The 26,917-nt window shown below is 44.9% G+C and overlaps 4 protein-coding genes and 1 non-coding gene across 7 annotated transcripts; 4 read left to right on the top strand and 1 right to left on the bottom strand.

Moving 5' to 3' along the window:
* The first annotated feature begins 8,452 nt into the window (after window positions 1-8,452).
* LOC127337009 (uncharacterized) lies at window positions 8,453-11,519 on the top strand. The gene is made up of 8 exons (XM_051363870.2): window positions 8,453-8,660; window positions 8,728-9,497; window positions 9,591-9,779; window positions 9,877-9,985; window positions 10,095-10,153; window positions 10,239-10,349; window positions 10,454-11,018; window positions 11,110-11,519. The coding sequence occupies exons 1-8, from the start codon at window positions 8,543-8,545 to the stop codon at window positions 11,253-11,255; spliced, it is 2,067 nt and encodes a 688-aa protein (XP_051219830.1). The 5' UTR covers window positions 8,453-8,542; the 3' UTR covers window positions 11,256-11,519.
* Window positions 11,520-11,579: 60 nt separating this feature from the next.
* On the bottom strand, window positions 11,580-17,138 carry LOC127337007 (double-strand break repair protein MRE11). 2 transcript variants are annotated; one of them, XM_071826780.1, is made up of 24 exons: window positions 16,893-17,138; window positions 16,594-16,657; window positions 16,259-16,394; window positions 16,013-16,170; window positions 15,788-15,878; window positions 15,565-15,684; window positions 15,425-15,493; window positions 15,198-15,289; window positions 14,991-15,093; window positions 14,781-14,888; window positions 14,630-14,692; window positions 14,496-14,567; window positions 14,224-14,301; window positions 14,082-14,144; window positions 13,938-14,001; window positions 13,732-13,814; window positions 13,343-13,456; window positions 13,159-13,236; window positions 13,015-13,083; window positions 12,696-12,913; window positions 12,373-12,457; window positions 12,062-12,247; window positions 11,905-11,939; window positions 11,580-11,869 (listed from the first exon to the last, which is right to left on the bottom strand). In XM_071826780.1, coding segments are annotated over exons 2-24 (2,097 nt in total). In that variant the 5' UTR covers window positions 16,605-16,657; window positions 16,893-17,138; the 3' UTR covers window positions 11,580-11,868. The 2 variants fall into 2 exon arrangements, with proteins under 2 accessions (XP_071682881.1, XP_051219828.1); XM_051363868.1 differs by having other exon boundaries at window positions 11,580-11,939.
* A 161-nt stretch (window positions 17,139-17,299) lies between these two features.
* LOC127337010 (sm-like protein LSM7) lies at window positions 17,300-20,228 on the top strand. The gene is made up of 5 exons (XM_051363871.2): window positions 17,300-17,472; window positions 17,582-17,663; window positions 18,519-18,590; window positions 19,592-19,644; window positions 19,952-20,228. The coding sequence occupies exons 1-5, from the start codon at window positions 17,470-17,472 to the stop codon at window positions 20,042-20,044; spliced, it is 303 nt and encodes a 100-aa protein (XP_051219831.1). The 5' UTR covers window positions 17,300-17,469; the 3' UTR covers window positions 20,045-20,228.
* A 1,677-nt stretch (window positions 20,229-21,905) lies between these two features.
* Window positions 21,906-25,602, top strand: LOC127337011 (N-terminal acetyltransferase A complex catalytic subunit NAA10). Of its 2 annotated transcripts, none has more exons than XM_051363874.2 (2): window positions 21,906-22,593; window positions 24,059-24,293. In XM_051363874.2, the coding sequence occupies exon 1, from the start codon at window positions 21,999-22,001 to the stop codon at window positions 22,587-22,589; it is 591 nt and encodes a 196-aa protein (XP_051219834.1). In that variant the 5' UTR covers window positions 21,906-21,998; the 3' UTR covers window positions 22,590-22,593; window positions 24,059-24,293. The 2 variants fall into 2 exon arrangements, with proteins under 2 accessions (XP_051219834.1, XP_051219833.1); XM_051363873.2 differs by lacking the exon at window positions 24,059-24,293 and adding an exon at window positions 25,294-25,602 and having other exon boundaries at window positions 21,907-22,593.
* LOC127337278 (small nucleolar RNA Z221/R21b) lies at window positions 24,611-24,702 on the top strand. The gene has a single exon (XR_007873693.1). It is a non-coding gene; the product is annotated as a small nucleolar RNA Z221/R21b (small nucleolar RNA).
* Window positions 25,603-26,917: the final 1,315 nt, after the last annotated feature.

Below are 26,917 nucleotides of genomic sequence, written 5' to 3'. Positions count from 1 at the left end.
GGTTATTATTTATATCTCCATGTTTATGATAAATGTTTATATGTCATGCTATAATTGTATTAACCGAAACATTAGTACATGTGTGATATGTAGACAACAAGAAGTCCCTAGTATGCCTCTTAAACTAGCTTGTTGATTAATGGATGATTAGTTTCATAATCATGAACATTGGATGTTATTAATAACAAGGTTATGTCATTGTGTGAATGATATAATGGATACACCTAATTAAGCGTAGCATAAGATCTCGTCATTAAGTTATTTGCTATAAGCTTTCGATACATAGTTACCTAGTCCTTATGACCATGAGATCATGTAAATCACTTATACGGAAAGGTACTTTGATTACACCAAACACCACCGCGTAAATGGGTGGCTATAAAGGTGGGATTAAGTATCCAGGAAAGTATGAGTTGATGCATAAGTATCAACTGTGGGATTTGTCCATTCCGATGAGGGATAGATTTACTCTGGGCCCTCTCGGTGGAATGTCGTCTAATGTCTTGCAAGCATATGAAAGAGTTCATAAGAGACCACATACCACGATACGAGTAAAGAGTACTTGTCGAGACGAGGTTGAACAAGGTATAGAGTGATATCGAAGATCAAACCTCGGACAAGTAAAATATCGTGAGACAAAGGGAATTGGTAATGTATGTGAATGGTTCATTCGATCACTAAAGTCATCGTTGAATATGTGGGAGCCATTATGGATCTCCAGATCCCGCTATTGGTTATTGGTCGGAGTAAGTACTCAACCATGTCCGCATAGTTCTCGAACCGTAGGGTGACACACTTAAAGTTGGATGTTGAAATGGTAGCACTTGAATTATGGAATGGAGTTGGAATATTTGTTCGGAGTCCCGGATGAGATCCCGGACATCACGAGGAGTTCCGGAATGGTCCGGAGAATAAGATTCATATATAGGATGTCATTTTATGTGAAATAAAATGTCGCGGAAGGTTCTATGGAAGGTTCTAGAAGGTTCTAGAAAAGTCCGGAAGAAACCACCAAGGAAGGTGGAGTCCACAAGGGACTCCACCTCCATGGCCGGCCAGCCCTAGTGGGGGTGGAGTCCCAAGTGGACTCCACCATAGGGGGCCGGCCACCCCCCACATGGGAGGTGGGAATCCCACCTTTGGGTGGGAGTCCTAGTTGGGCTAGGTTTGCCCCCTCCTATGGAAGGTTTTGGTTTCGGGTCTTATTCGAAGACTTGGACACCAACACTTGGGATCCACCTATATAATGAGGGGCCAAGGGAGGGGGCCGGCCACCCCAAGATCATAGCTTGGCCGCCCCCCCTTGAGTGGCCGGCCACCCCCTCCCAAACCCTAGCTTTGCTCCTCCACTCCATATTGCCCGCATTGCTTAGCGAAGCTCCGCCGGACTTCTACACCGCCACCGACACCACGCCGTCGTGCTGTCGGATTCAAGAGGAGCTACTACTTCCGCTGCCCGCTGGAACGGGGAGGTGGACGTCGTCTTCATCAACAACCGAACGTGTGACCGAGTACGGAGGTGCTGCCCGTTCGTGGCGCCGGAACCGATCGTGATCAAGATCTTCTACGCGCTTTTGCAAGCGGCAAGTGATCGTCTACCGCAGCAACAAGAGCCTCATCTTGTAGGCTTTGGAATCTCTTCAAGGGTGAGACTCGATACCCCCTCGTTGCTACCGTCTTCTAGATTGCATCTTGGCTTGGATTGCGTGTTCGCGGTAGGAAAATTTTTGTTTTCTATGCAACGTTATCCTACAGGTTTAGGCTGCTGCCGCCGTCTATGAACACTCGAGAGACATCAAATCCCGCGATAACTGCTGGCAGAATAAGTGCTGACTGCCCTGGTCGAGGAACTTGCTGCGGATGATCTGCTATGGTGAAGCCAATATCTTGTCCTGACCAATTAAGATACTCAACTGTTGGTGGAGGCATTTTTCTGCCATAAACACCGTCGTGAGATTACTTTCTGAGCTCTATTGGACGGCCTTCCCTTCGAATCATCGACACCGCTCCGTTGGAGTTAGGATCAACATAAGGTGGTGGTGTAGGTCTTTGCCGCTATTCTCGAGCCGATGCCGATTGTCGTCTGTAATCGCGGGAGGAGGCGGCAAGTGAATCTCGCTTCGGGGTTCCCGAGGATTTCTCTGTGTTGCTCGCGCGTTAGCGTTTCGCATACCGCAACATTGCTTGAAAATTTCGACGAGTCTTCTGCAGTGCCACTGTTGTCTTTTACCGTTGCTATCGAGGAAAAAGTGCATCCGACACGGTCCATTCATCATCTCTTCGGGGGACACAAAAGGCCTTGGGAATCTAGGCCCGCTATTTTGCTCGTTGCGTGAATCATCCCTGTTATCACCTCGCTGCTCATTGCTTCTCGATAATCATCTCTCGTTGCTTCCTCCTGTGTTTGCCCGAAAGCCTGCCGAAATTTGCCCTGGAGCGTCATAGTTCGGATACTGCCGAGGAAATCGTCGCCTTGGTTGATAGTTTCGACCGCGGTCCTCCTCTGGTGACCTGTGCCGTTTGTTGTGGACAGCATCTTCTCCATCTGCCCATCTGTTTTCTATCTCCATTAACGCGGATACTGTCTTTGGATTGGTCCTTCCCAAGTCCTTGACAAAATCTCCACGCCTAATTCCTGCGACAAACGCATCTATTGCTCTCTCGTCAGATATATTTTCTGCCGAGTTTTTGATGATATTCCACCTTTGGATATACTTTCTCATTGGCTCGTCTGGCTTTTGTCGACATGCTCTCAACTCCTCTAACGACGCAGGTTTTTTGCACGTGGATCTGAAGTTCTTGACGAACACATCCTCGAAACTTTCCCACTGTCGATGGATCCTGGATTGAGTTTCTTTATCCAAGATCGTGCGGCTCCACTCAAATGCACCTGGATGCTTTGCATAGCTGTTGCCCTGGTTCCTCCTGTGAGCTTCACCGTCTCCAGATAGTCGACTAGCCAATCCTCTGGATCTTGAAGGCCGTCGAATTTTTTGAAATTATCGGGTAACTTGAATCCTGAGGGGACTCGAGTTTTTCGGACTCTCCTCGTGAAGCATGGTAAGCCGCACATATCTTCGTCGTTAAGCTCTGGAGATTGCCGATGATCCCTTCTGCTTTGCCGCGCTCTGTCGACCCTTGCTTGTCTTTGTGTCTCTTGCTCCACTTGGTCCTTCGTGTGCCGCCGCCGTTGTCGGGCAGTCGTGGACTATTTTGCCTTGCCGCTTCTTCGGGAGGCGTTGATACAAACGCTGTCCCCATAGCTCCAACTCCTGCTACCGCCATATTGTACAATGTTTCCCTTGGATCACACGGAGGTGGTTTAGATGCAAGGATAAAAGCATGTGTCGCCATATACCCAGCTTCGGTGTCTTAGGGATGATGTTTCCTCTTGTATCTATCGACATGAAGGACATGTCGAGGTTTTGGACCAAGTGTTCTCTTTACGCTTCGGGTATGTGTTGCAGCCTTGATCTTGCTCATTCGCGCCTCCCTGTGGCTATCACCCGAAGTTCTAGATTGTCGACTTAGATCTGCCCTTCTCTGCTTGGATGCGAAGCTGCCTCCTTTCTCCTGTTCAACTCAGGTGTCTGTTTTCCAATTCCCTGGCAGCTCGTGCGAGCCTATATTGATATGCTTGTAATTCCTCTGGTGTGGCCGTGGTAGCCATTGGTTACATGCCAGATTCATAGCTCTCGCGGCTCTGTCCCACGCTGCTTGTGAAAGTTGAACTCTATCTCGCGGCTCGGCCCGACGTATTTGTTGCCCGTGCCTTGTCGCAGATTGGAGGGATCGACGTATGGATTTCCCGGATCGTCGAAAGCCTCGAGATGTTTCCTCTTGATCTTCAATGGCATAAATCTGATGATACTTTGTACTCGGATCTATGTTGGGTTTGGTGACATCATCGTTGAGATTGATGAAGACCTTGCCTTGTGATAGATTTGTCGATGAAGTCATAATCACGACATTGCTTGAGCCATCGCTTATATATGAGTCCGCAGATGACTCAAACGACATGTCGTTGAAGATCTTGGCGAAGTTTCTCTCTTGCTCTGGTCTGACGTAGCGTGTCGCCGAAGTTTCTTCTTCTCCTGACTCGGTTGACGATGCATAGCTTGAAAAATCGGAATCGACCGCCGACGATCCCGATGAATTCGGAATTTCGACACGATACGATCCCTCCTTCTCGACGCGAAAGTGAAACCTTCCGAACGTCATCTCCATGGGCTCCGCCAGATACGCATATGCATCCAAACGGGAGGGTGGGTGAGGAACAAAATCGACAAGACCAGCAGCGATCTGTTTACCTCGATCCATTGTGTTGCTTGCGGTTGACGATGTCGAAGATCTTGAACGTGCCATCGAGATCAGATCCTTACGCCTCTAATTCCCACAGACGGCGCCAATTGACAAGGTATCAACTTGTCAATGCCTATGGATTGTAGGCTAGGGTTTAGTTGGAAGTAGAGGGTAAGTAGATCTCGAAGGTTTCAGCCGAAAAGTACTCGACGATTGTGAAAACTAGGGTTTGTAGATAATGATTCGATTATCTCTTCGTCCCTCGACTCCCCCTTTATATAGGAGGTGGAGCCGAGGGATTCGTGCTATACAAGTTACAGAGTCCGGGACGGTTTCTAACTCATCCCGCCAGATTACAAATAACACTTCCTATTACAACTCTTAACTTTCCTTAATATATCTTGGGCTCCCAAATCTTCTTATTCTTCGGGTAGTGGGCCTTCAGTAAACCCCGGGTACTATCTTCGGCAGGCCCATTTGGGATGCCTATGTCACCTGTCATCGTGCAGGTGTTCCGAAGCTGGGTAACTCGCGTACCACCGTCCCGTGTGCACTCCGCCCTATGGCCCCTACTTCTTCTCCCCCTCGTGAGGATCCCTCCTCCGAGGTACCGTCGATTAGGCAACGACACCCACCGGGACTCCGCCTTCCAAAGTGAATTCTTCCGGACTTTTCTAGAACCTTCTATAAATTCACCGGATCATTTTAAAACTTATAAAATGACTTCCTATATATGAATCTTATTCTCCGGACCATTCCGGAACTCCTCGTGATGTCCGGGATCCCATCCGAGACTTCGAACAATACTTCGAACTCCATTCCATATTCAAGTTCTACTATTACAACATCAAACCTTAAGTGTGTCACCCTACGGTTCGCGAACTATGTGGACATGGGTGAGAACTCTCTCCGACCAATAACCAATAGCGGGATCTGGAGATCCATAATGGCTCACACATATTCAACGATGACTTAGTGATCGAATGAACCATTCACATACGATACCAATTCCCTTTGTCACGCGATATTTTACTTGTCCGAGGTTTGATCATCGGTATCACTCTATACCTTGTTCAACCTCGTCTCCTGACAAGTACTCTTTACTCGTACCGTGGTATGTGGTCTCTTATGAACTTATTCATATGCTTGCAAGACATTAGATGACATTCCACCGAGAGGGCCCAGAGTATATCTATCCGTCATCGGGATGGACAAATCCCACTGTTGATCCATATGTCTCAACTCATACTTTCCGGATACTTAATCCCACCTTTATAACCATCCATTTACGCAGTGGCGTTTGATGTAATCAAAGTACCTTTCCGGTATAAGTGATTTATATGATCTCATGGTCGAAAGGACTAGGTAACTATGTATCGAAAGCTTATAGCAAATAACTTAATGACGTGATCATGCTACGCTTAATTGGGTGTGTCCATTACATCATTCATATAATGATATAACCTTGTTATTAATAACATCCCAATGTTCATGATTATGAAACTAATCATCTATTAATCAACAAGCTAGTTAAGAGACTTACTAGGGACTCATTGTTGTTTACATAACACACATGTATCAATGTTTCGGTTAATACAATTATAGCATGGTATATAAACATTTATCATAAACATAAAGATATATAATAACCACTTTTATTATTGCCTCTTGGGCATATCTCCAACGTTCGGAACTGAAATGCTCCAAACCACATCGACTGCTTTGAACTATTAAACAATGTTTAGAATTTAGAGCCCATGTGGTCTGATATATGGGTACTTTTAACTGCCTCCGATCGCAAACCCCACTCGCACTAGTTGGCGGGGGCGGGCTCCGATTAGGGCTGGTCCAAATAAATTTTAAAGTCGGGGCGAGTTCAATAAATATAATTTACACTAAACTTATATACTCTTCTATAACTTATTTTATTATATTACAATCTCAATAATCATATCTACCTCATTTCACAGGTAGCATTCATAATCAAGTATAAACTATTACTCATACTAATTGTGTCATTATTTTCATTGCAATATATATTAATTATTCTACTTGCTTTGAGCTAAACAAATGTATTTTGTATTAATACTTTGTTATTTTGCACAACATTGACAAATTAAATTGTGTGTATCCTTTTCTTTTTGCATCCCCATTAATGTTTGTATAAATATATTTAATAGTTTGGTAGATATATCTATTGGATATATCCTAACAAATTTCTCAGTAGGGAGATTTCTAGTGTATGATTATGTAAGAAAAATTTATAGGAACTTTAAGATTATTAATTGGACCCATTTGCTTGATTGTCTACCGGTTCGTTTTGGTCCGACGTGTCTTATAAGTTACTGTGTGTTCAATAATAATCCGATCATGCATGTATTATATATACTGCGTAATGAAAATTAGCAATCACCAAGTATCATACAAATGGTTATGATCTCTCTAAATTTCTTGTACACACGACGATGAATTGCGAGGCTCATCACGATACATTTGGTATACATAACTATTTATGTTGGTTTTTCCAAAATATTGTGCATACTATTAAAAATAAAAATTTAGTTACCATTGCTTACAACCAGTTGAGCTTTCGTTGGAGAGAGACTAACAATATATCCAATCTCACGATCAATTTGGTTTGCTCCAATATTATACAAAGTTTGTGGTGCGGACTTGATCCAACAAACGAAGGAAGAAATTATATATCTTTAATATCACTTTGTTCTATAATGTAAGCTATTTCAGTAAATCAAACCAAAATAGTTTGCTAAAATGACTTACATTATGAAATGGGAAAGTAGTTTGTTGGAGATAGTAGATGATATAGGTATAATAGTATAATGATGATGATTTTACATGGAATTTGGCCGCTTTAATTACTTTTTTAATTTACATTTACACTAGTAACTTGGGCCTAAAGACATGAAATATGATCATAGATACCTAGGTTAGGGCCCGGTCTCTCAGTGGCCAAGGGCCAACGCCCCGCTGCCCCGGCCTGTGGGCTAGCCCTGTCTTTGGGGCCAGAAGCTGCACGGGGCAGGTTCGCCTACTGCTGGACCGGTGTGCGCGCGACGGCCGGCGCTAGGGCGGTGGAGGTACCACTTCGGGTGTAGGGTCGTAGCGGAGCAGCCCGTGGAGATGGAGGACACTGAGGCCAACCGGCGGCACCTCTATCGCGTCGTGGTCTCGAGGGGGGGGGGGGCAACTCGGTTGGCGACCTAGGGAGGGGGGACTCGGTTGACCAGATTGTACACTCCCACTCTTTTGTCTTTTTTTGACATGTGTACACTCCCACCCTGATGTACTTAAAAGGTTCATAGTTTTTTTGATAGAATAAAAGATTCATAGTTATAGTACATGTAAATGTACCACAAAAGATGTTTTAACCTAACTTTTATAGCACATTGTAATGGCCAATTTTGCATGTACCCTTATATTTATGTGTACCAATACCCTGATTTTTCTGTATGTTTTAACAGATGATTTATATAGTATATAGTTTTGTCGTAAACGTAGATAGGACATCAATCTTCATCATCGAGTCAGACCTAATCCTCCAAATTTTCAGTGACAAGTGCATGCGATACTCCCTACCTTTAGGAGGACAAGGTGATAGTTGTGAAGATGGTATTGCTAATTCACGCCTCATGAGAACTGATTTAGAGTCTTCATTATAATTTTTTTTTAAAATGTAGAGTCTTCATTCTTGGTGGTATGGGAGTTAAACATGCGTTGCAACTACTTTTTTTTTTTCAATTACACACAGCTTGCAACCGAGAATAAAAGTATACAAAAATTAAATTAGAATTCAAATCAAGTTTTCCTCACACCTTATTTTTTTTTTCTAATTATTACACATGAATTGTAAAGACATAGTCTGGCAGTTCGTTCTTTGATGGTGATTCAAGCAAATTCTTGGCCAGACGAGGTCCATCCTACGATGGTAGAGAGAAGTACTCCTACGTAATTATATGAAAGATCTTTTTAAAATTTATTTTAGGAGAAAAATCTCCTTGACATAGAGATACCGACTCGAAGCCTCGACCGACTTCCTCTTAATTAAATCATCATCTGCCTTCACATCAAAAACAAAAAAAAAAAAAAAAAAAAAAAAAAATCCTCTGCCTTTGCCTCTACGATTCCGTCCCAATCGAGTCGATCGACCCGAACTGAAACACCGACCAGCAGATTTCTCCTCCGCCGCGAACTCCACCGGCCCTAGCCAGCCAGCCCGCCAATGGCGTCGACGGCCGACGAGGCCGCGCAGCCACCGCCGAAGCGCCCCCGCCACGCCGTCCACGCGGAGCCGAAGCCGCCGCCGCCCGTGGGGCTCAACCCGGCGGACTGCAACATCGGTACGTACTCACGCCCGCCGAGTCACCTCTGTTCGCTAACCCTCACTCCCACTGGCCAACTCTCCAGATTTCGACGTCAGCGGGGGCGGGCTGCGGGGCCAGGCGCTGCACGGGGGCGGGTTCGCCTACTGCTGGTCCGGCGCGCGGGCGACGGCCGGCGTCAGGGGCGGCGGGCGGTACTGCTTCGGGTGCAGGATCCTGGCGGAGCAGCCCGTGGAGATGGAGGACACGGAGCCCGACCAGCGCCACCTCTGCCGCGTCGGGGTCTCCAGGGGGGACGACTCCGTGGGCGGCCTCGGGGAGTCCGGCCACGGCTTCGGGTTCGGGGGCACGGGGAAGCTCTCCCACCACGGCAAGTTCTTCGACTACGGCGCCAGGTTCGGGGTCGGGGACACGATCGTCTGCGCCGTCGACCTTGATTCTAAGCCCATGGCATCCATCGGGTTCTCCAAGAACGGCGAGTGGCTTGGCATTGCCCAGTGCTTCAATGCAAGCGAGACAGGTCTTGGTTTGGTTGGTGGTGCTCCTCTAAGGCCGATGCAATGGGAGTCTGCAATCTTCCCACATGTGCTGCTGAAGAATGTCGTCGTCGAGATGCAGTTTAGCAGGGAGGATGGGCTGGAGCCGGTTGAAGGCTATGAGCCATGGACCTCAGCTTTTGCGGACGGGCACGCAGTATCTGGGCCTGTGTTTGCAGAGCAAGGGGAATGTGAGGTTATGATGATGGTTGGCCTCCCTGCTTCGGGGAAATCAACCTGGGCAGAGAAGTGGGTCAAGGATCATCCCGAGAAACGCTTCGTCCTTCTTGGGACTAACCTCGCATTGGACCAAATGAAGGTTTCGCCGCGCGCAAACCCAGCCATCTCACAAGCTGTATTATTCTGTTTCACCTGGAATTGCTTTTCATTTCATTGTGCTCTCCATCTGCAGGTGCCAGGGTTGTTGCGTAAGAACAACTATGGTGAGCGTTTTGATCGGTTGATGGATCATGCTACAACGATTTTCAACACGCTGCTGGATAGAGCTGCAAAGATCCCTCGCAATTACATCATCGACCAGACCAACGTGTACAAAAGTGCACGTATTCGCAAGATGAGACCATTTGCAAACTACCGTAAAGTAAGATTCTGAAAGAGAGATGTACAATTTTCCAGGAGCTGTTATTCATCAGTTAACAAATGCTATTGTTGGATGGCGTGTATCTTCTCTGCAACAGATTGCTGTGGTCGTTTTCCCATTGCCAAGTGAACTCAATTCCCGGGCAGCAAAACGATTCATGGAGATGGGGAAGGATGTACCAGCTGAAGCGGTTGACCAGATGACAGGTAATCTATCTCGATGCATTACTGTTCTCTGAGTTTAATTAAGATGGTATTCTTGTGGTTGTTAACTATAACTGGTAGCTACTAATTTACTAAATTTTCCTCTTTTCAGTTAATTTTTTCTTGCCACAGTCAAAGGACATGCCTGGTTCAAAGGAATCTTTCGATGAGGTTTGAAACATAATGATGATGTAACACATCTTTTGGCCACTTAACGTTTTTTATATTCAACTCTTTTTTTTTAAATTGTGCACAGGTAATATTTGTAGAGCTTTCTAGGGATGATGCCCAGGCAAACCTAGATGAGATGAAGCGTTTGCTGCCAAGAACCCCGACTCTCAGCTATGACAATTTGAATAACCAAAATGTACAGTTTCACTTGTTCTTTCTGAATCTGTTCTCTCCATGTGTCTTGCCATAATGATCCTTAGCAATATAGCAATGCCCTGACTTTCTGGGATTGTTTTACAGGTAAGCTCAACATATACTGGGATTGTTTCTCCGGGCGTTTCTGGTGCAGGACCATCTCTGTCAGGCTTTCAACCACCAATGATCAACTCATATGGACAAGGTGTCTATGCTCCGGGTGCACCGGTGGGTGTTCAAGGTTTTCAGAATACAACAGGGAACCAACATCAAATCCAGTCCAGCTACTTCAGTGCCCCGTATCAACATCAGACCCAGACAAGCTACCCAAATCCTAGCTATCCAACAAACCAACATCAAATTCACCCAAGCTACCCAAGTACCACAAACCAACATCAAACCTATGGAAGCTACCCATTTCCTGGATATGAATACAATCCTAGTCATAGCAACACAGATTTGCACCAAAGAGTTGAAGCTCCCATCACTGGCACGAACCTCTACCAAACTCCTGGGCCAACAGGAGACTATGGGATTTCTGGCTATGGACCTGTGGCTCCAGTCCATGCCCAACCGTTACCTCAAGCTGCCCATCACCAGGTTCCATACCATGATGACGTTTCTTCGTGGAGTTCTGGCAATTATGGACCCTATGGACAGCAGTCTCTCGGTAAGTGTTTAGCTCGTCTTAGTCTCTTTGCTGTATTACATCCAAGTTGACAACTTGACATTGGAGGACTGACCTGTTTCTCTCTAATCAGTGACAGATGTGCACAACACAAGCTTGCAGTATGCTGCTCCAGTGGCCAGGCCGCCTGGCCTTGGAGTTCTCCCCCATCCGATTCCCGGCCCACCTCCTCGCGCACCTCTCACTTCATACATGAGTCCAGAGCAGGGCTCCTGGTAGGGAGAACTGGAACGCTTGTTTTTTAGATGAGAACTGGAACGCTGGATGAATGATGACAGCATAGTACTACATCAGAAGATTGGATAAAACGTCACCTGCATGTTTTTGAGGTTCTAGGAACCTGTCTCTAGACTGTGACATTTATTGTAGGCGCATGTTTTTGCATCCGCAATACTTTTCCAGATCATCTTGTGCAAACGATGGCACTTGTGTTCGATGAGCTTACAAGGATTATAATAGTATTTTTGTAGATTGCTGTAAAAATGATCTTTTTGTCATCGGTGGATACTTTGTATAACATAGACGCAATGCAACACACTAGCCTTGAACACAGAACGCACAACACTATCAGTTTTGATGAACACCCTCTGCATCGACGACAAAATCCACATTGGTATGTGACAACTGACTGGCTGATATGCAGGCCATGTACAAAACTGACTACCAGGATTCAGCGTATAAATCCGTTACACCCAAGCGTGTACAAGGTACACCCAACAGTACACGAGATCGTGTAATCGCTTCTAAACAGACTGATAGCCTAGTTGATAAAAACAAGCCAGCAACTCTGACACCAACACCTAAATCCTCCAAAGCAAGTGCTTCATGGGAATTGTTTCTCAAAAAAAAAAAAGTGCTTCATGGGAATCATCTCCTCCTGACGGCTCCATAGTTCCTAGTGACCTGCGAAACAAAAAAAAAAAAACTCTCAAGAACCCTCCTCGTTTTACTCGATATATATAGCAACAAAACAGCACAAAAAAAATGTTCCGCATGACAAATAGGAGGAGGTTAAGTTCACTTACCCGAGGCGGAGGTTTCTTGGGCTTGTCATCTTCATCGCTGTCATCGTCTTTGCTCATCACCATGCTTTGGATGGAAGCGATGTCTGTTTTCCTACCCCTTTTTGCAGTTGTAGTACCTCTAGCCCTACCCCTGCCTCTAGGAGCAGGCCTTTTCCGCCCAGTCGGCTGGACACTGTCCTCGGGTTCCTTTGAGCATTCAAGAATAAAGGCAGTTCATGAAGTCATTTGTCGAAGGTACTCCAGGTTACTAGTGTCGATTTTTCATGGACATATAAATAGTGCATATGTATAAATAGTGGAAATGGACATACCGAATTTTCAACAACTAAATTTGCCTCGTCCTCTGCTTCTTCACTTGAGGAGTCCACCTCCTCACTGCGAATAGCAGCACTTGACCTGAAAATATTGGGTGGTCGTTTTACCACATAATGAATGACAAGTAGGCCGATGAATAATTTGAAAACCTTAATGTATGAAAATACTATACAGCTGATTTAGAGTCCCATTCCATTAGTCCATGAGCTTCAAGATCGTTTTACAAGCCCATAAATTTATCCATGGTGGCATATACTTCAAATTAAACTAGAAAGTTAAATGCTGCAAATAGAATGAGACGGCAAGTAATTTTAACAACCTTGATTGGCTGAAACTAAGAGTGGTCTGCTTCATTGAGCCTTTTCCTCCCCTGCCTCTTTTGGAAGCTCCACCTCTAGCAGCACCAGTAGAATCTTTAGAGGGCCTAGTAAATCCGGATGTTTTAGATCTGGTACCAAGAAGCATCTCCCTGGTGTCCTCGTCATCACTAAAAGTGTTGAGGCTACTTCCCCCTGCTACAGATTTACCTCTAGTATCCTGGTTCAAGTACCATTATAGCAAAATAAATTGTAAGAGATCACAAAAATGGCATACACCATGGGAGAGTGGCTGATAAGGGTTTAGATATTTGTAACCACCAAATTTTGAGAGATTGATGTGAATGGCGTGTCTCCCTTAGAGCGGAGGGATATTTCCTTTACACGTTCCTATAGAGTAAAATGGTCAACCGTTAGCCTCATTGACAGAACCTCGTTGCAAAACTATAGTAGAAAGCTCTATACCTGCATGCATTCGCCAACTTTGACTATTATATCTTCTTCCTCGATTTTAAATTTCTCTGCTTCAGAATTTAGCTTCTTCTGCAAATTTGAACCAAACATTTGGAGCTTAGACATATGATATCTTCTGAGTCATCATGCAGTCACGTTCAGGACTGATGATAAAACAACAATAGTAGCATCATACTCTGGTTTCATCAAGATTCCGCTGCAAACAGGCATAGAATGCCGTCTTGTCATCCTTGCTCACAAAGTCATGCAATGCAATGTCCAAGTCGTCAACTGGAAGAATCTCCATTTTCTAAGAACAAAAGGAAATGTGCAACATTGTAAAAACAAAGGTTAGAATTTATTCAAGGGATCTACAGAACAAAATTAAGAAACCCCCTAGATAACAAAATAATCTTCTGTTTCTCATGTATGTACAAGCTCATAGCCCATGAAAAGTTCAATGAGACCCGAATAGCCATTTTGGTGCATCATATATTAAATGAAGGGCATAAGAATAACATGGATACTAATGTGCACCCCCTCTGATAGAAGAATATAATACAGTGATGAGGTGTTAAGAAGTACCAAGTTATTTTCAGCAACCAAAGCTTCAATAGTTTGTTGGTTTAGCTCCTCAGGGCGAAGTTTCTCGGATTCATCAACATTTTCTACAATTTATAAAGGCAGGGTTAAGAAAACAAAATCACCATATATTTTATCTCATAGCTTAGTACATTTTCTCTCACTAATCAGATATCATATGCACTGCTTTCTGAAAGATAACGAAATACCTCCTCCAGTCTGGCGCTTCTTCGCCGCTTTTGAAAAAATGAGAATATCTTGTGGGTTTGCAACCTTATATAAGAAGCCACCAAAAGTTTATTCAGCTAAGATTGAGGACACTTGAGTAATTAATAAATTAGTGTTGGAGGTACCTTGCCGACATACTTCTGACCAAACCGTTGTGGGTTTATTGTTGAAAACCCAGAGTAATCTACCTGTAGAACAATATGAGAACTTCCAATTATGTGATCTTCATTATTTTTGCGCAGACAACTTTCGTTCTGATATTGTTACCTTGATTCTAACTAATGGAAGTTTGGGCTCTGATCCACTGGATGCTGGTTGACTACTCTTCTCAATCAGGTTTCTCACCTGAAGTTGAGAAAGTAATTCAAAATTGAGAGAAAATCACGTCCATTAAATAAAACAATCTTATCAGACAAAGGAAAATGGCAAATGCTGCGTTCTTGGACCAAAGTCACACCAGCACACCAACATACTTTCAATTTTCAATAAAATGGACAGTATCTGAAATTCTGAACACACATGAGTAACTTCAGACTCACAATTTTATCCAAATGTTCAAGAACAGAAGCCTGGTCATTAGGGTCAACATCTGCTTCATCCTTTAACACAACCTACACATTTCACACTGTGAGATTCACTTACTGAAATAAGCACGAAGCAGTGAATGGCGTACCTCAGCATACTCAAAAGGTCTGACAGATCTCAAAGGTATTTTGTTTGGCCTATATTGATTTCCCTATTAAGCAATATATAAAGGAATGAGAAAACACTGAACACCACAAATGAGCTTATTTAACATGAAAGAAGAGAGTTGTAAAACTGACCTTGATTTCTAACAAGAGAACATGCTTTGGTTTTGCTTCACCATCAATCAGGGAGGTTGCAACCGACGAGCCTGGTTGAGTGATGTGAAACCCCATCCCAGGGACCTCCTATAAGCAATTAATCAGAAGGCATAGTCAGAGTAAGTTTTTTCCATCTTTTCTGGACTTTGTGATATACAAAAATTTCAAAGGGGAGTCCCAATTTATTACCTGGGGATCGATAAGGCATTCATGCTCATGGCCCCATACCACAAAGTCCAGAAAACGTGGCAAGAAATGCTCATTTATAGCACTTTTCGGGTTTGTCTTTATCCTGTGTGAATCCCAGTATAAAATTGCTTCCCAGTAAACATGATTAAGAACTAAAATATATGAGAAAACTAATTTTCTTTGTTGATATTCACTTGATGTGCATACCTGTTCTGATGAAGAACCAGGATATTGAACCAGTCAGATACTGACATACCATCTTGAGTTTCAGGTCGCATCCATTGTACTGAATGAGGTGTCTGAAGTGTTGAGATACAGAATAAGACATCATTAAGGGGTGACTGATTTGCAGGTGTGCAAAGATGCACAAATTTCTAGCTCCAGTGATGCGTTAGTATAAAAACTCAAACCAAACCAGCTCAATGCAAACGCACCTGAAACATTCTGTTAAGGCGCTCATCTCTAATGTTCCCAAGGCCATATAGTGCAACTGTAGTTGTACCCTGAAATAATAGGACGTTATAGAATTGGCATCTGAGAAATCATGATACTGCATGGGCCCGATTTAGCTCACCTTTTTTACGAGTACTGGATGAACTGCTATTTGACCAACACCAGAGCCACCAAGGTCCATCTTACCGAAATAATTTACTAGATTGCAAGCCGAAAGGATATCAATAGCAGAGAGGTTATCCTACAACATTGGAAAATGAATGATTGTGTAAAGCAATGGCCATAATAAACACATGTTCAGTAGGAACCCATAAATTTCAGAAGAACAGAAAAGATGCTCATACCACCCCAGCTGGATCATCATGATTTCCATGGATAGTGAAAACAGGCAAGCCAACATTGAAATTTGGATCCTCATAATTCACTTGGCCAAATCTAATAAGGAATAAGAAAAACGCGTGTCAAAAAACGAAGTAGAATAATATGTATGTTAACACATCTTCCCTAAGGTTTTCATACACGATATAGAGACCAAATGGAATTCCGAGAAACGAGTATCATTACTAAACCTGTTTGGGAAGTTGATTGTCTGATCGCTGACAACCTGGAACTTCACTGGCAGATCATTTAGGCAGTAGCGTCGCAGAATCTCGATGGTCTTCACCAAGGTTGAGCGCGAAGGCTTGTTCTCATGGAACAGGTCGCCACCCAGAAGCACAAAGTCTACCTGCAAACAGTCTCATCCCAGTTATTACACGCATTCAATGAGTGGCCCACAACTGAATGAACGCAAAGAAACTAGTGCTCCTGCCAACCTTCTTCTGCGCTGCCAATGAGCATATCTCCTCAAAAGCCTGGAACGAATCGAACCTGCGTATCTCATCCTTCTCCATGTAGCCTAGATGGCAGTCGGTGGCCACAAGTATTCGGAGCGTGTCGCTATCTTCCTCCCTGCAGGGCCATTCAACAGCGAGCAGGTTAGGTGGACAGCATTGCGCAGCTGCCAGCTTAGGTAACAAATGACAGTTAGTGGAATCTGGAATGTGTATGCAACGAAGGAGCAGAAGCGCTTGGCGCAACCAATACTGATAGACGTATTCATCCGGTTCTAGTATTCCAGTAAGGCGGTATCATGATCGGGAGGACTCACATTGCCGACATTGCCCGTGCTGGTTCCAAGTAGACCCCAAGTACTTGTTGCGATCAATAGCTCACTGCAACGGTAACAAACGCACAACCATCATTAGCGGAGTGAATGAGTAGCGTGGAAATGAAAAGAGGCGGTCAAGGCGTTTCGTCGAACACGTGCAAGGCGGCGCCAGAACAGGCATCCTCCTCGCTCGCCCAAGTCAAAGCTATCCTTGTGAGCTGGAAGCCGCCCACAAATAAAAAAAATGCCCCGCCGAGCGCGGGGACGTCGGATTCTACGGCGAGAAGTGCGGCAATCACCTTCGCTTCCTGCAGCCGCCTGGAAGAAACCGACCGCGGCGACCTGGCTGGCGGGCAGTCCAAGCGAGGAGCCGCCGTCGGTGGTACTCGCGGCTCGAGCACCGGTCGGGCGACGGTTCCCTCGCAATCTCCCGTGCACCGGCGGCTGAGTTGCGGATGCTGGCGGACTCGAGCGGCGGAGCGCCGGAATCACCGGCGGACGAATAGGCCGGGCGGAGGAAGGCAGCGGCCGCGCAAAGGAAGGAAGAAAACAATTGACGCGCTGGTCGCGGGCTCGCGAGGATCTTAGCGGGCTTTACTGGGCTGACACGTTGCAGGTTAAAAAGCCCAATAAGTCATGTAGGTTCTACATGGCCCATGAGGAAACTCTACATGGGCCGCCTCGGGTAGAAGAGCCTTTCCTCTCCCATAGCCCACAGCCACTGAGTCCCGAGCTGCTTCCGGTTCCCTACGCGAGAGTGCTGCTGAGCTGCGGCGGCAGGTCGATTTCTAGGGCAAAATCTCCGCCGAGTTTTTGAGGCGCTAGCTACGGCGAGAGCAGGTCGACGAAGGATTCGGTCGGGTTGCTGAGATCGAGATGGTAAGCTTGGCTGGCACTGTGGTGCGCGGACTAGTTTGCAGATTCGATTCGTGCGATTTCTTTACTGATGATGCGAGCCCGTGTTGGTGTTTGATGATTGCTTGTTCAGGCGGGGCGCAAGGAGACCGCACTTGACCTAGCCAAGTTCGTCGACAAGGGCGTCCAGGTCAAGCTCACCGGCGGCCGCCAAGGTTGATTCGCGTCGCCAAATCTTCCTTTTCTCTCTCTGTGTTATTCAGCTCTACGTACATCATCAGATCCGTTGGGGACCCATATTTTGCTGTGTTGAGCTCTATTGCATGTGCAGTATTTGATAGTATTCAGTAATTCGAGTGTATTCATGTAACTATAAAGTTAGTCTCCAAATGCATCTGATTCTGTTTCTGCATTTTGTTTCTGTCTAATATCGTCCTTGGCGTGCTATTGTGTTAGTCTACTCACACAGATGTCTTGATGTGGTTTGTCTATCTAGTCTAGATTTGTGCTGTCGTACATGTTTGTACAGGGTGGAGAATCAAAACTAAATAACTTGGGACATGGTTATCTTGATGTGTTATATGGACTGTTTGTCACAACTACTCCCTTCGTTCCAAAATAACTGTTGTTGATTTGTCTACATTCGCCGTGTTTTAGTGATAGATACATAGGAATCTAGATAAATTTGTGACACTTATTTTGGAGCGGAGGGAGTAATTTACAAGCTTGTGCTTGCTTGCAACTCCTTTTTGGTGGGTCTGTTTGTCTGTAAAACTTGATGTGGGTTCTCTCTTGCTAGTTGGAAAGTATTTTACCTCATAATCAAGTGTCCCAGATCCATGGAACACTTGTATTGGCTCTATCTCCTGTAATGTTCATGTAGCAGTCATATACTGGCCTTGGGCCCATGGAGCCCTTGTAGTTGTTCCATCTCCTGTAATGTTCTTCTAGGAGTCATATACTGGCCTCTGATCAGACCCAGGGAGCGCTTGTAACTGTTAGATCTCTTGTAATTTTCTTCCAATAATAATCTTCAGTCATGTACTAACCTCACACATGCATATCTGCAGTTACTGGAACTTTGAAGGGCTATGACCAGTTGCTGAACCTAGTGCTGGATGAAGCAGTTGAGTCTGAAAGAGGTACTTACTTATTTAGCATTTTTTTCATATGAAGCATAAATGCTCTGGGTTCCACTATCAAAAGATTACGGAACAAAGATCCCAGTACGTGCCCTCAGGACACTTTTTTTTCCAAAAGAAGAAGAAAATGAAAAAAAAAAAAAAGGAAAAGAGCTAGAGAGCCAGTTTTAATATAGCAATTCTTACAACAGCAAGCTACCCTAAACTGGAGATATGCACTCCCAAACTGGAGCACACCGGCTCAACATTCAACAAGACAAGTAGGAAAACTGACCATGTGCATAGGAACCAGACAGTGAAGATAACAGCAGATTGACCACCGCCTTTGAGCTCACTATGCCTGGTCCTCTTTGTCCGATGAGCTCTGGTGATCATCAATCTGCAGAATCCTCTCCCTCAAAGAAGGAGATTGTAGGGAAAGCGCCATCACCTGGATTGCATCAGCACCTCGTCAGCACCTGCTAAGATATCACACTTTTCATCCAGTGACTGAAGGCCTGCCCAATACCTCAAAAAGGAACATGCATAACAAATGATTTATGCAGGCGTTTTAATCAGCTTAAACTCAAAACATACTCGATTCCTCAATTTCCACAGAGCCCAGCACAAAGCTGCAAATTCCAACTACTTATCTAGGCTTCCTTATGGTCAATCCATTTTTTTTTATCATTGACATTTTAGAGTCAGGATTTTGGATGCAAGTTACGAGCACAATTTGCATAGATAATTTGGAGACAGTTGGCAACTTGGCATTCCTGTTTTCTCTGTGCTTGGCTTATTTGTTTATCATGTTATGCTGTGTTCCACTAACATCTGGGCAAGGCTAAATTTTTAGGAGTGCTATGAATGTAGAAATATATTACAACAAATGTGGAATGATGTTTTCTGTGAACACCATGATCATAATGACTCTTGCACATTTGGAGAGAATAATGCTTTTCTTTCTAATACAGTGCCATGTTTTGTGTAATAGTATCTGATCGTGCAATTTTCTTTTGTAGAGCAAGATGACCCATTGAAATTGACAACGAAAACCAGACAACTTGGTCTCATAGTAAGTACTCATTTACTATAGTCTCTTCATATGTGACTTCAACCTTTCCTCTATAATTTGAATATTTTGTAGTTTGTTACCATCCGTATATACTTAACGTTTCTCAACAAACTGGTTTCTATCTTGGTCACCGAAAAGAAAGTAGGAAACTATATGATTGCGACTGATTTAGTTTTTTGAAATAGTTGTTTTGTTTGGATATGCAATTTATTGTTTCCTCCTTTATCATTTTCGTGTTTTTTTTATCTGTAATTGTTGAGATGGTCTTGCCATACATCTACTGATAAATTGATATTATATCTTGCAGGTGTGTAGAGGTACTGCAGTCATGCTGGTGTCACCAACTGATGGAACTGATGAGATTGCCAACCCTTTTCTTGCAGCCGATGGGGCATCATAAGCTTTGTAATGTTGATTAGTTCAGAACTGTGTTATCAAAGCTTGTCGTGAACGAGCTTCTGTTCTGTTGGAAAAACTAACTGTTGAACTTTGTACTTTGTATCGAGCCACTTGAAACAAAAATTCTCTGAGAACCCATGTATGCTTGTACCCTCTTTTTTTGGAGAATGTTCTCGTGTTTTGTAGTTGTATGCTTGCATGTATCTTGGATTTCAGCTTGCTGAAATATTAGTTTGAAAATTTTCTCGAAAAATAGAATTCCTCATGGATGGCAGGGTACGTACTACTTACCTGGAAACTTGACTTTCAGCGGGCAAGTTTTGTCCAGTTTGAAGTTCACAGTCCAAATGGTGAAGACTTCGCTTTCGTTTTGTTTTCCTGAAGTGTGATTGAACTTTTACCGGAAAATCTGATTGCTTTTTTTAAAATTTTATCTCGTTGGATTTTTTTTTTAAAATTATATCAAACATTCACCCACTTCTAGAATCTTGATGGGTTTTTAGAAACTCACTCAAGCGTGTTATTTTTTCAGTGCTAAGAGGGGAGCCCAATAGCACGACAAAATTGGGCCACCGGCGCCCGCCCCTTCGCGCGGGGTGTCGAACGGCCGCTGGTGCCTCGCGCCACGTCGGACTCTGTTTGTGGGCCGGTCATGTCAGTGACTCAACAGCCGACACCATCATAGATGTGATGCCTCGTATGCCACCGGTTGCTGATGATGCCGCCAGTTCTCCATGCGTAGACATCACCGTAAATGTGACGCCTTGGATGCTTTGCGGTGAGTTGGTTCCGCCTATTTATGATGCCGCACTAGCCTCTCCTCTCCACCACCGACGCTCTCCTCTCCAGAACAATGTCGCGGCAGCTAGCGACGACGTACTTGATGCTAGGCCGGAACGACCGTACGTCGCAACCACCGTCGCAGCCTAAGCACGTGGCCTCGCCATAGCCCAACGCTGAGTTCTAGCTACCAGACTTCGACTCCGGCGAATCCTAGTTCGACGAATAGAATGAGGCGTTGATGCAGACCCAGAAGCCGAGGCGGAGGAGGAGGTGGCGAAGTGGGCAACAGGTCCACTGTGACGCGGAGCAGGCGGCGATCTTGGCCTCCTTCAACGTGCATCGCTTCCGGAGGCTGCAGGAGGAACAACTCGAGTACATCAACGACGCCAACTTTGAGCATGCTGTCAAGATCTCGCGCTTGAGCTCAACGCTCAGCGCCAGGCCGAGGCGGCCGCCCACAAGCAAGCGAGACGTGGCTGGCGGCGCTGAGGGGGCAGCGCCGCCGGCAAGCTCTAACGTCACCGGCAGCCATGCTCCACCGTCAAATGCGCGAAGCAAGGGCGAAGAGCTAGGCACGGCTGTAGGCGGCAAAGGGGAAGAATGACGACGAGGCATGCCCGTTGCGCACCCCAATCGACGGCCAATCGATTAGGGTTAAGTCTAGTTATAAATTCAAGTTTCATTAAATTTTATGTACATTCAAATGAAATTCCGTGGTTGATTGTTCAAAAGTAATTTTTCGGGATTCTTTGGGGTTGCCAGTGTGTGCAACCGCTCCCCAAATTGGGGCAGGACCGCCGGCACCTGGTGGCGCTTATTTGGAGAGCGCTGGTGGAGATGCTCTAACAACGGCCATTTTTCAAACGAATTTTGCCAAATCTGCATTATTACAATGGCCATATCTTGTGCTACCTGGGCTTGGCCCAAAGGCTTATTTCAGCCCTTTCCTTAAGGGTTATTTGAGCCCTTCCTTCAGATTATTTGAGCCCATGGGCCTATTTGAGCCCTTCCCTTTAGGGTTAGGTCAAGGTCTCTCCTCCTTTCCCCATCTCACCTCTATTAATACACGCCGCCGCCGATTCCATCACCATCACCTCATCTCGCCGGCGAAGAGACCACCACACAACCCAATTCGTAGATCGGGTAGCGGCGACTCATCTTCGCCGGCGAAGATGGTGTGCATCCGGCAGGCGACGATCGACGACCTGCTGGCGATGCAGGCGTGCAACCTGATGTGCCTGCCGGAGAACTACCAGATGAAGTACTACTTCTACCACATGCTCTCGTGGCCGCAGCTGCTCTTCGTCGCCGAGGACTACGGCGGCCGCATCGTCGGCTACGTGCTCGCCAAGATGGAGGAGGACCCCTCGGAGCCCTGCCACGGCCACATCACCTCCCTCGCCGTGCTCCGCTCCCACCGCAAGCTCGGCCTCGCCACCAAGCTCATGTCCGCCGCCCAGGCCTCCATGGACCAGGTCTTCGGCGCCGAGTACGTCTCCCTCCACGTCCGCCGCTCCAACCGCGCCGCCTTCAACCTCTACACCTCCACCCTCGGCTACCAGATCCACGACATCGAGGCCAAGTACTACGCCGACGGGGAGGACGCCTACGACATGCGCAAGATGCTAAGGCAGCCGCAGCCCAAGAAGCACCACCACCACCATCACCACGGCGCCGGCGGCTGCTGCTCGCACGACGCCCCTCCTGCGGCTGCTGGCTCGTCCCCGACCTCTGCTTCGCCTGAGAAGAAGGCCGAGACATGAGAGGGTAAGTTCTTGCTTTCTTCTACTCCCAGATTTACTGTTTCTACACAATATATACCGTAGATAATTTATGCTACTGATGTGTGATGAATGTGTTCCATCTCTGTTACCTTTGATACTGGTTGACTATTCGCTTGCGCGTGCCTCTCACACCTTTGGCTTCTTGAGATTGTTCTTTCTCAGAGTTGCCCAGTCATAGAGGCACATATTGATCCCCGGTGGGTTTAACGTGGGAGCTAGCAGTTTGTTGATATGCTTCCAAAATCTCTCGCCACATCTGTTGCTACCACAAGTTACTGCTACTATCACACGCCGTTTCATCCAACTCTACTCTACCCATTTATGTACAAATCTCTTTAGTTGTAATGTGCTGCACGTGCCTTTCTCACCTTTGGCGTCTTGAGATTGTTCTTTCTCAAAGTTGCCCAGTCAATGAGGCACATAGTGATACATGGTGGGTTTAACGTGGTAGGTGACTCTTTATAGTTATGCTTCCAAAATCTCTCGCTACATCTTTTGTTATTATGAACCACTGCCTAGAGGTGGGTTGATTGATATTGGTAGGTGACTCTTTATAGTTATGCTTCCAAAATCTCTTGCTACATCTTTCGTTAATATGAACCACTGCCTAGAGGTGGGTTGATTGATATGAACTTTGTGCATCATGGTTGTCCTGTGCCTAAGCCTACCATCTGAAGAACATCCTGCTTACCTCACCCTTGTGATCTTGATGGCTATGATAAATCGAATTATGTTATATTAAGTCTTGAATTGTTGTGGTAATTTTAATGGTCATTTACTAAAAGTTCGCCAATGATGATTCTGTCTGCAAAATGGATGCTCTGTGGATTCAAGACCCTGTTTCAGGGAGAACCCCTTGATGAAGCAGATATAATATGACATCAATCGACAATTCTGAGACATTTTATAATGTGTGCTGCCTCGTACCTAGTTGTTTTAATTGTTAGGGTGAATTGGAGTGTGTAATTCTGGCTTTGCAACTTTCTACATTGCATTATATCTTCTGTTTTGCCAATGATGATTCTGTCTGCAAAATGGATGCTCTGTGGATTCAAGACCCTGTTTCAGGGAGAACCCCTTGATGAAGCAGATATAATATGACATCAATCGACAATTCTGAGACATTTTATAATGTGTGCTGCCTCGTACCTAGTTGTTTTAATTGTTAGGGTGAATTGGAGTGTGTAATTCTGGCTTTGCAACTTTCTACATTGCATTATATCTTCTGTTTTGCCAATGATGATTCTGTCTGCAAAATGGATGCTCTGTGGATTCAAGACCCTGTTTCAGGGAGAACCCCTTGATGAAGCAGATATAATATGACATCACTCGACAAATCTGAGACAGTTTTAATGTGTGCTGTTTTATTTTAGTTGGTAGGGTGAATTGAAGTTTGTAATTCTGATTTGGTAACTTTGTGCATTGCATATATTTGTCCGTTTTGCCAGTGATGATTCTGTCTGCAAAATGGATGCTCTGTGGATTCAAGACCCTGTTTCAGGGAGAACCCCTTGATGAAGCAGATACAATATGACATCAATCGACAAATCTGAGGCATCTTCAATGTCTCTCTTGTTAGTGCTTTTTGATATTTTACTAGTTAGGGTGAATTGGTGTGCTAAATTTGATTTAGCCGATGTCTGTGCTGCTAAATATCTTGATTATAAATTATTTGTTGTTCCAGTGATGATCTTGTCTGCAAAATGGATGCTCTGTGGACTCAAGCCCCTGTTTCAGGGAGAACCTCTTGAGAAAGCAGATATAATATGACATTAACCGACAAATCTGAGGTCTTGCATAACATTGTTCTCATGAGTAGTATTTGTATCTTTGTTATTCGGTTATTTGCTATTGCTTTCATAATATTGTTCTCATGAGGTCTTCTGTTTTTGAGAAACTGTTACTTGTTTTTTGCCTTGAAATTAGTTCCTTTTTGTTTGAGGATTGATGCAAGACATCAAGTGACAACTTCATAACATTGTTCTGCCTAGTGAACCAGAAGGCTATGATGAGAAAAGTCATGCACCACTCTGAAGAGATTTATCTCTTCGTGCTGATAAACAAACTTACAACCCATTTTATATCTGAGCCGCCTCAGTGTCACAGACATTTGTATTTCTTGTATCTTGAGTTGCTACTGTCTAGTTTTGCCGTACATTTCTTTTATTCTTGAGAAATTGATCCTGGCCTTTGCCTTTGAAAAAGAAGAAAAATTTGCAGTAATTTTTGGTTTGGTTGAATAATATGCTGAACCAGATGATGAGGGTTGCCTAAGAGCGATCCTACCATGATGCGGACTGAAATTACATTGAGGTCAAATACATTGCCGCTGATGGTTCTCTTTTCAAATCCTCCCTTTCTTGAATGACATGAGCTGCCAAATCCAATGCACTGGGAGACAGTGCCCCTTCATTTGGATGAATTGAGTTGTGAAGTTGCTGTTTTTCAATTGCTTTTTTTTGTATCATATCTCTTGTTGCCATCCAATGATGATTCTGCCTTTCTCATGGAGCCTGTTCTGCCAAGCTGCCTGTATATCTGCATTTTGATGCAATTCTGCCTCCTCAGTTGTCTTTCTCTTGTATGACTAGTTTTGTAATGTTTGAAATTGAATTATTATGCTTGACACATCTGCTAACTAGCTGGTCAGTGGTTTCTAATAATCATCTTTTCCCTATTGCAGAAGAAGTTACCTCATTCTCATGCAAGGAACTGAGGAGGCTACTGGATTTGACCAAGCATTTGGATATGCTTGCTCCTTTTGGATGAAAAAGGATGTAGCCTTTTAGTTCCTTAGATAACAGATACTGTGATTATGTAGACTTGCCTGATCTGATTCCAGACCTTGGCCGGAGTGCTTGTAATTCTTATGAGAGAAAATGACATGCACATATTTGTAGTACTTTGCATCGTTGTTGTGTCTGAAGCTTTGTGAGCAATACAAATCATTCCTGAAGTTTCACAAGAAGCATAATAAAATTTGTTTTGACCATCTTTTGTGTTCTGTAATTGATTTCTCAGTGTATATGTTCAGTAGACGCTGGCTTCCACCACTCTGCCACAGGGCTGGTCATTTTAATCTCATCGTTGGTGGTACAAACACATACTTTTCTACTGTTTTTTCCCCAGCCAAAGTCTCTAATATGATACAAGCTGTGCCCCTGTTGATTTGCATGCTAGGACTGTTATAAACGGATGAGTAAAATACATGATGCATCATCAAACTCGACACCCTTAACCGCCCATATAGGAATACTTAATACTATACGGTAACTGAAGATGGCTCACGGCACAGTTGTGAGCATTCGCACTCATGATTCTTTCTGATTTACTCCAGATTTCGCCATAAAAACATAACTTCCTGCATCACACAATTCAAGACAAGAATTTGCATATCTTTACAATAATTAGTAATTATTAGCAAGGCTAGAGAGATATTTTTATCAATTGCTTGACTTAATATGCGATTTAAACATGGATAAAGATGGTTATTTTCACTACCATCACATTGCCACACCAAGCTCAAAGAACATGAGAAGTGGAGGTTGGCACGCATTCAATTCACCGAAGACAGTTGACAATGTCCTTGATTTGGAAGCGCCGTTGGCAACCTTGGCGAGCGCCCCATCGGCAACAAAAAGGCCAAGCTCATTGTGATTGAAGCGGCATCACTCGACATGGTCCAAGCATCGATCGATAAGTGCCTCTCCAATATCTGAGCAAACTTGCTCATCCACGGCGAGAAAAGTGATGAGAGGTAGAGTCTTAATGAAGAAAAGGAAGGGGGACTTCATGATCGTGATCGAGAATGAGAGTCTTAATGAACAAAAGGAAGGGGGACTTCATGATTTTGACCGCTAACACTTCGGGAATGGACAAGGAGGTGAAGGCAACACACATGTACTACGCGACATGATCTTGAAAGAAATTGCCGATCGAAGGGCGAAGTCATCAGCAGCGGCATGTCGGGGGGAAGACCCCGGGTAGGGCAATGGACGCGGAGCAGCCGGCTGGCCACTGGCCGGCTCGCGGCAAAGGCCGGCTGAGGAGCAGCCGGCTAGAGCCGTGGCCGGCTGGTCCGGAAGCCGGCTGGCTCTAGGTCCTAGTCGGCCTGGCTACGGCCGCCAATGCTGTAGCTGGGCCGGCTTCTACAAGCCATATCCGACTAGGGGTTTGTACCTCAGACCGACTCGAGGCTGGCGAGTCTTGCACTGGAAGGAACCGGGTTGGTAATCCGGGTTCCCAAAGTCCACGCTGACTTCATCTTCCGTAAAGCGCGGGCCACTGTGGAGCAATAGTGCCGCGCG

The sequence above is a fragment of the Lolium perenne genome, chromosome 2, assembly GCF_019359855.2.
Source record: "Lolium perenne isolate Kyuss_39 chromosome 2, Kyuss_2.0, whole genome shotgun sequence".
Classification (NCBI taxonomy): Eukaryota; Viridiplantae; Streptophyta; class Magnoliopsida; order Poales; family Poaceae; genus Lolium; species Lolium perenne.
Note: the sequence above shows the minus strand (reverse complement) of the source record. Positions and strands in the feature narration are given on the sequence as shown.

What these genes read in the sequence shown, in the direction of transcription:
- LOC127337009 (XM_051363870.2), top strand. Translation starts at nt 8,543, where the DNA reads ATGGCGTCGACGGCCGACGAGGCCGCGCAGCCACCGCCGAAGCGCCCC. An exon ending in CCCGGCGGACTGCAACATCG is followed by an intron (nt 8,661 to 8,727) that starts GTACGTACTCAC and finishes CCAACTCTCCAG; the next exon opens with ATTTCGACGTCAGCGGGGGC. An exon ending in CAAAGGAATCTTTCGATGAG is followed by an intron (nt 10,154 to 10,238) that starts GTTTGAAACATA and finishes AATTGTGCACAG; the next exon opens with GTAATATTTGTAGAGCTTTC.
- LOC127337007 (XM_051363868.1), bottom strand. An exon ending in GTCAGAAGTATGTCGGCAAG is followed by an intron (nt 14,002 to 14,081) that starts GTACCTCCAACA and finishes TTCTTATATAAG; the next exon opens with GTTGCAAACCCACAAGATAT. An exon ending in GGAATCTTGATGAAACCAGA is followed by an intron (nt 13,237 to 13,342) that starts GTATGATGCTAC and finishes TCAAATTTGCAG; the next exon opens with AAGAAGCTAAATTCTGAAGC.
- LOC127337010 (XM_051363871.2), top strand. An exon ending in GCTCACCGGCGGCCGCCAAG is followed by an intron (nt 17,664 to 18,518) that starts GTTGATTCGCGT and finishes GCATATCTGCAG; the next exon opens with TTACTGGAACTTTGAAGGGC. An exon ending in CCAGACAACTTGGTCTCATA is followed by an intron (nt 19,645 to 19,951) that starts GTAAGTACTCAT and finishes TATATCTTGCAG; the next exon opens with GTGTGTAGAGGTACTGCAGT.
- LOC127337011 (XM_051363873.2), top strand. Translation starts at nt 21,999, where the DNA reads ATGGTGTGCATCCGGCAGGCGACGATCGACGACCTGCTGGCGATGCAG.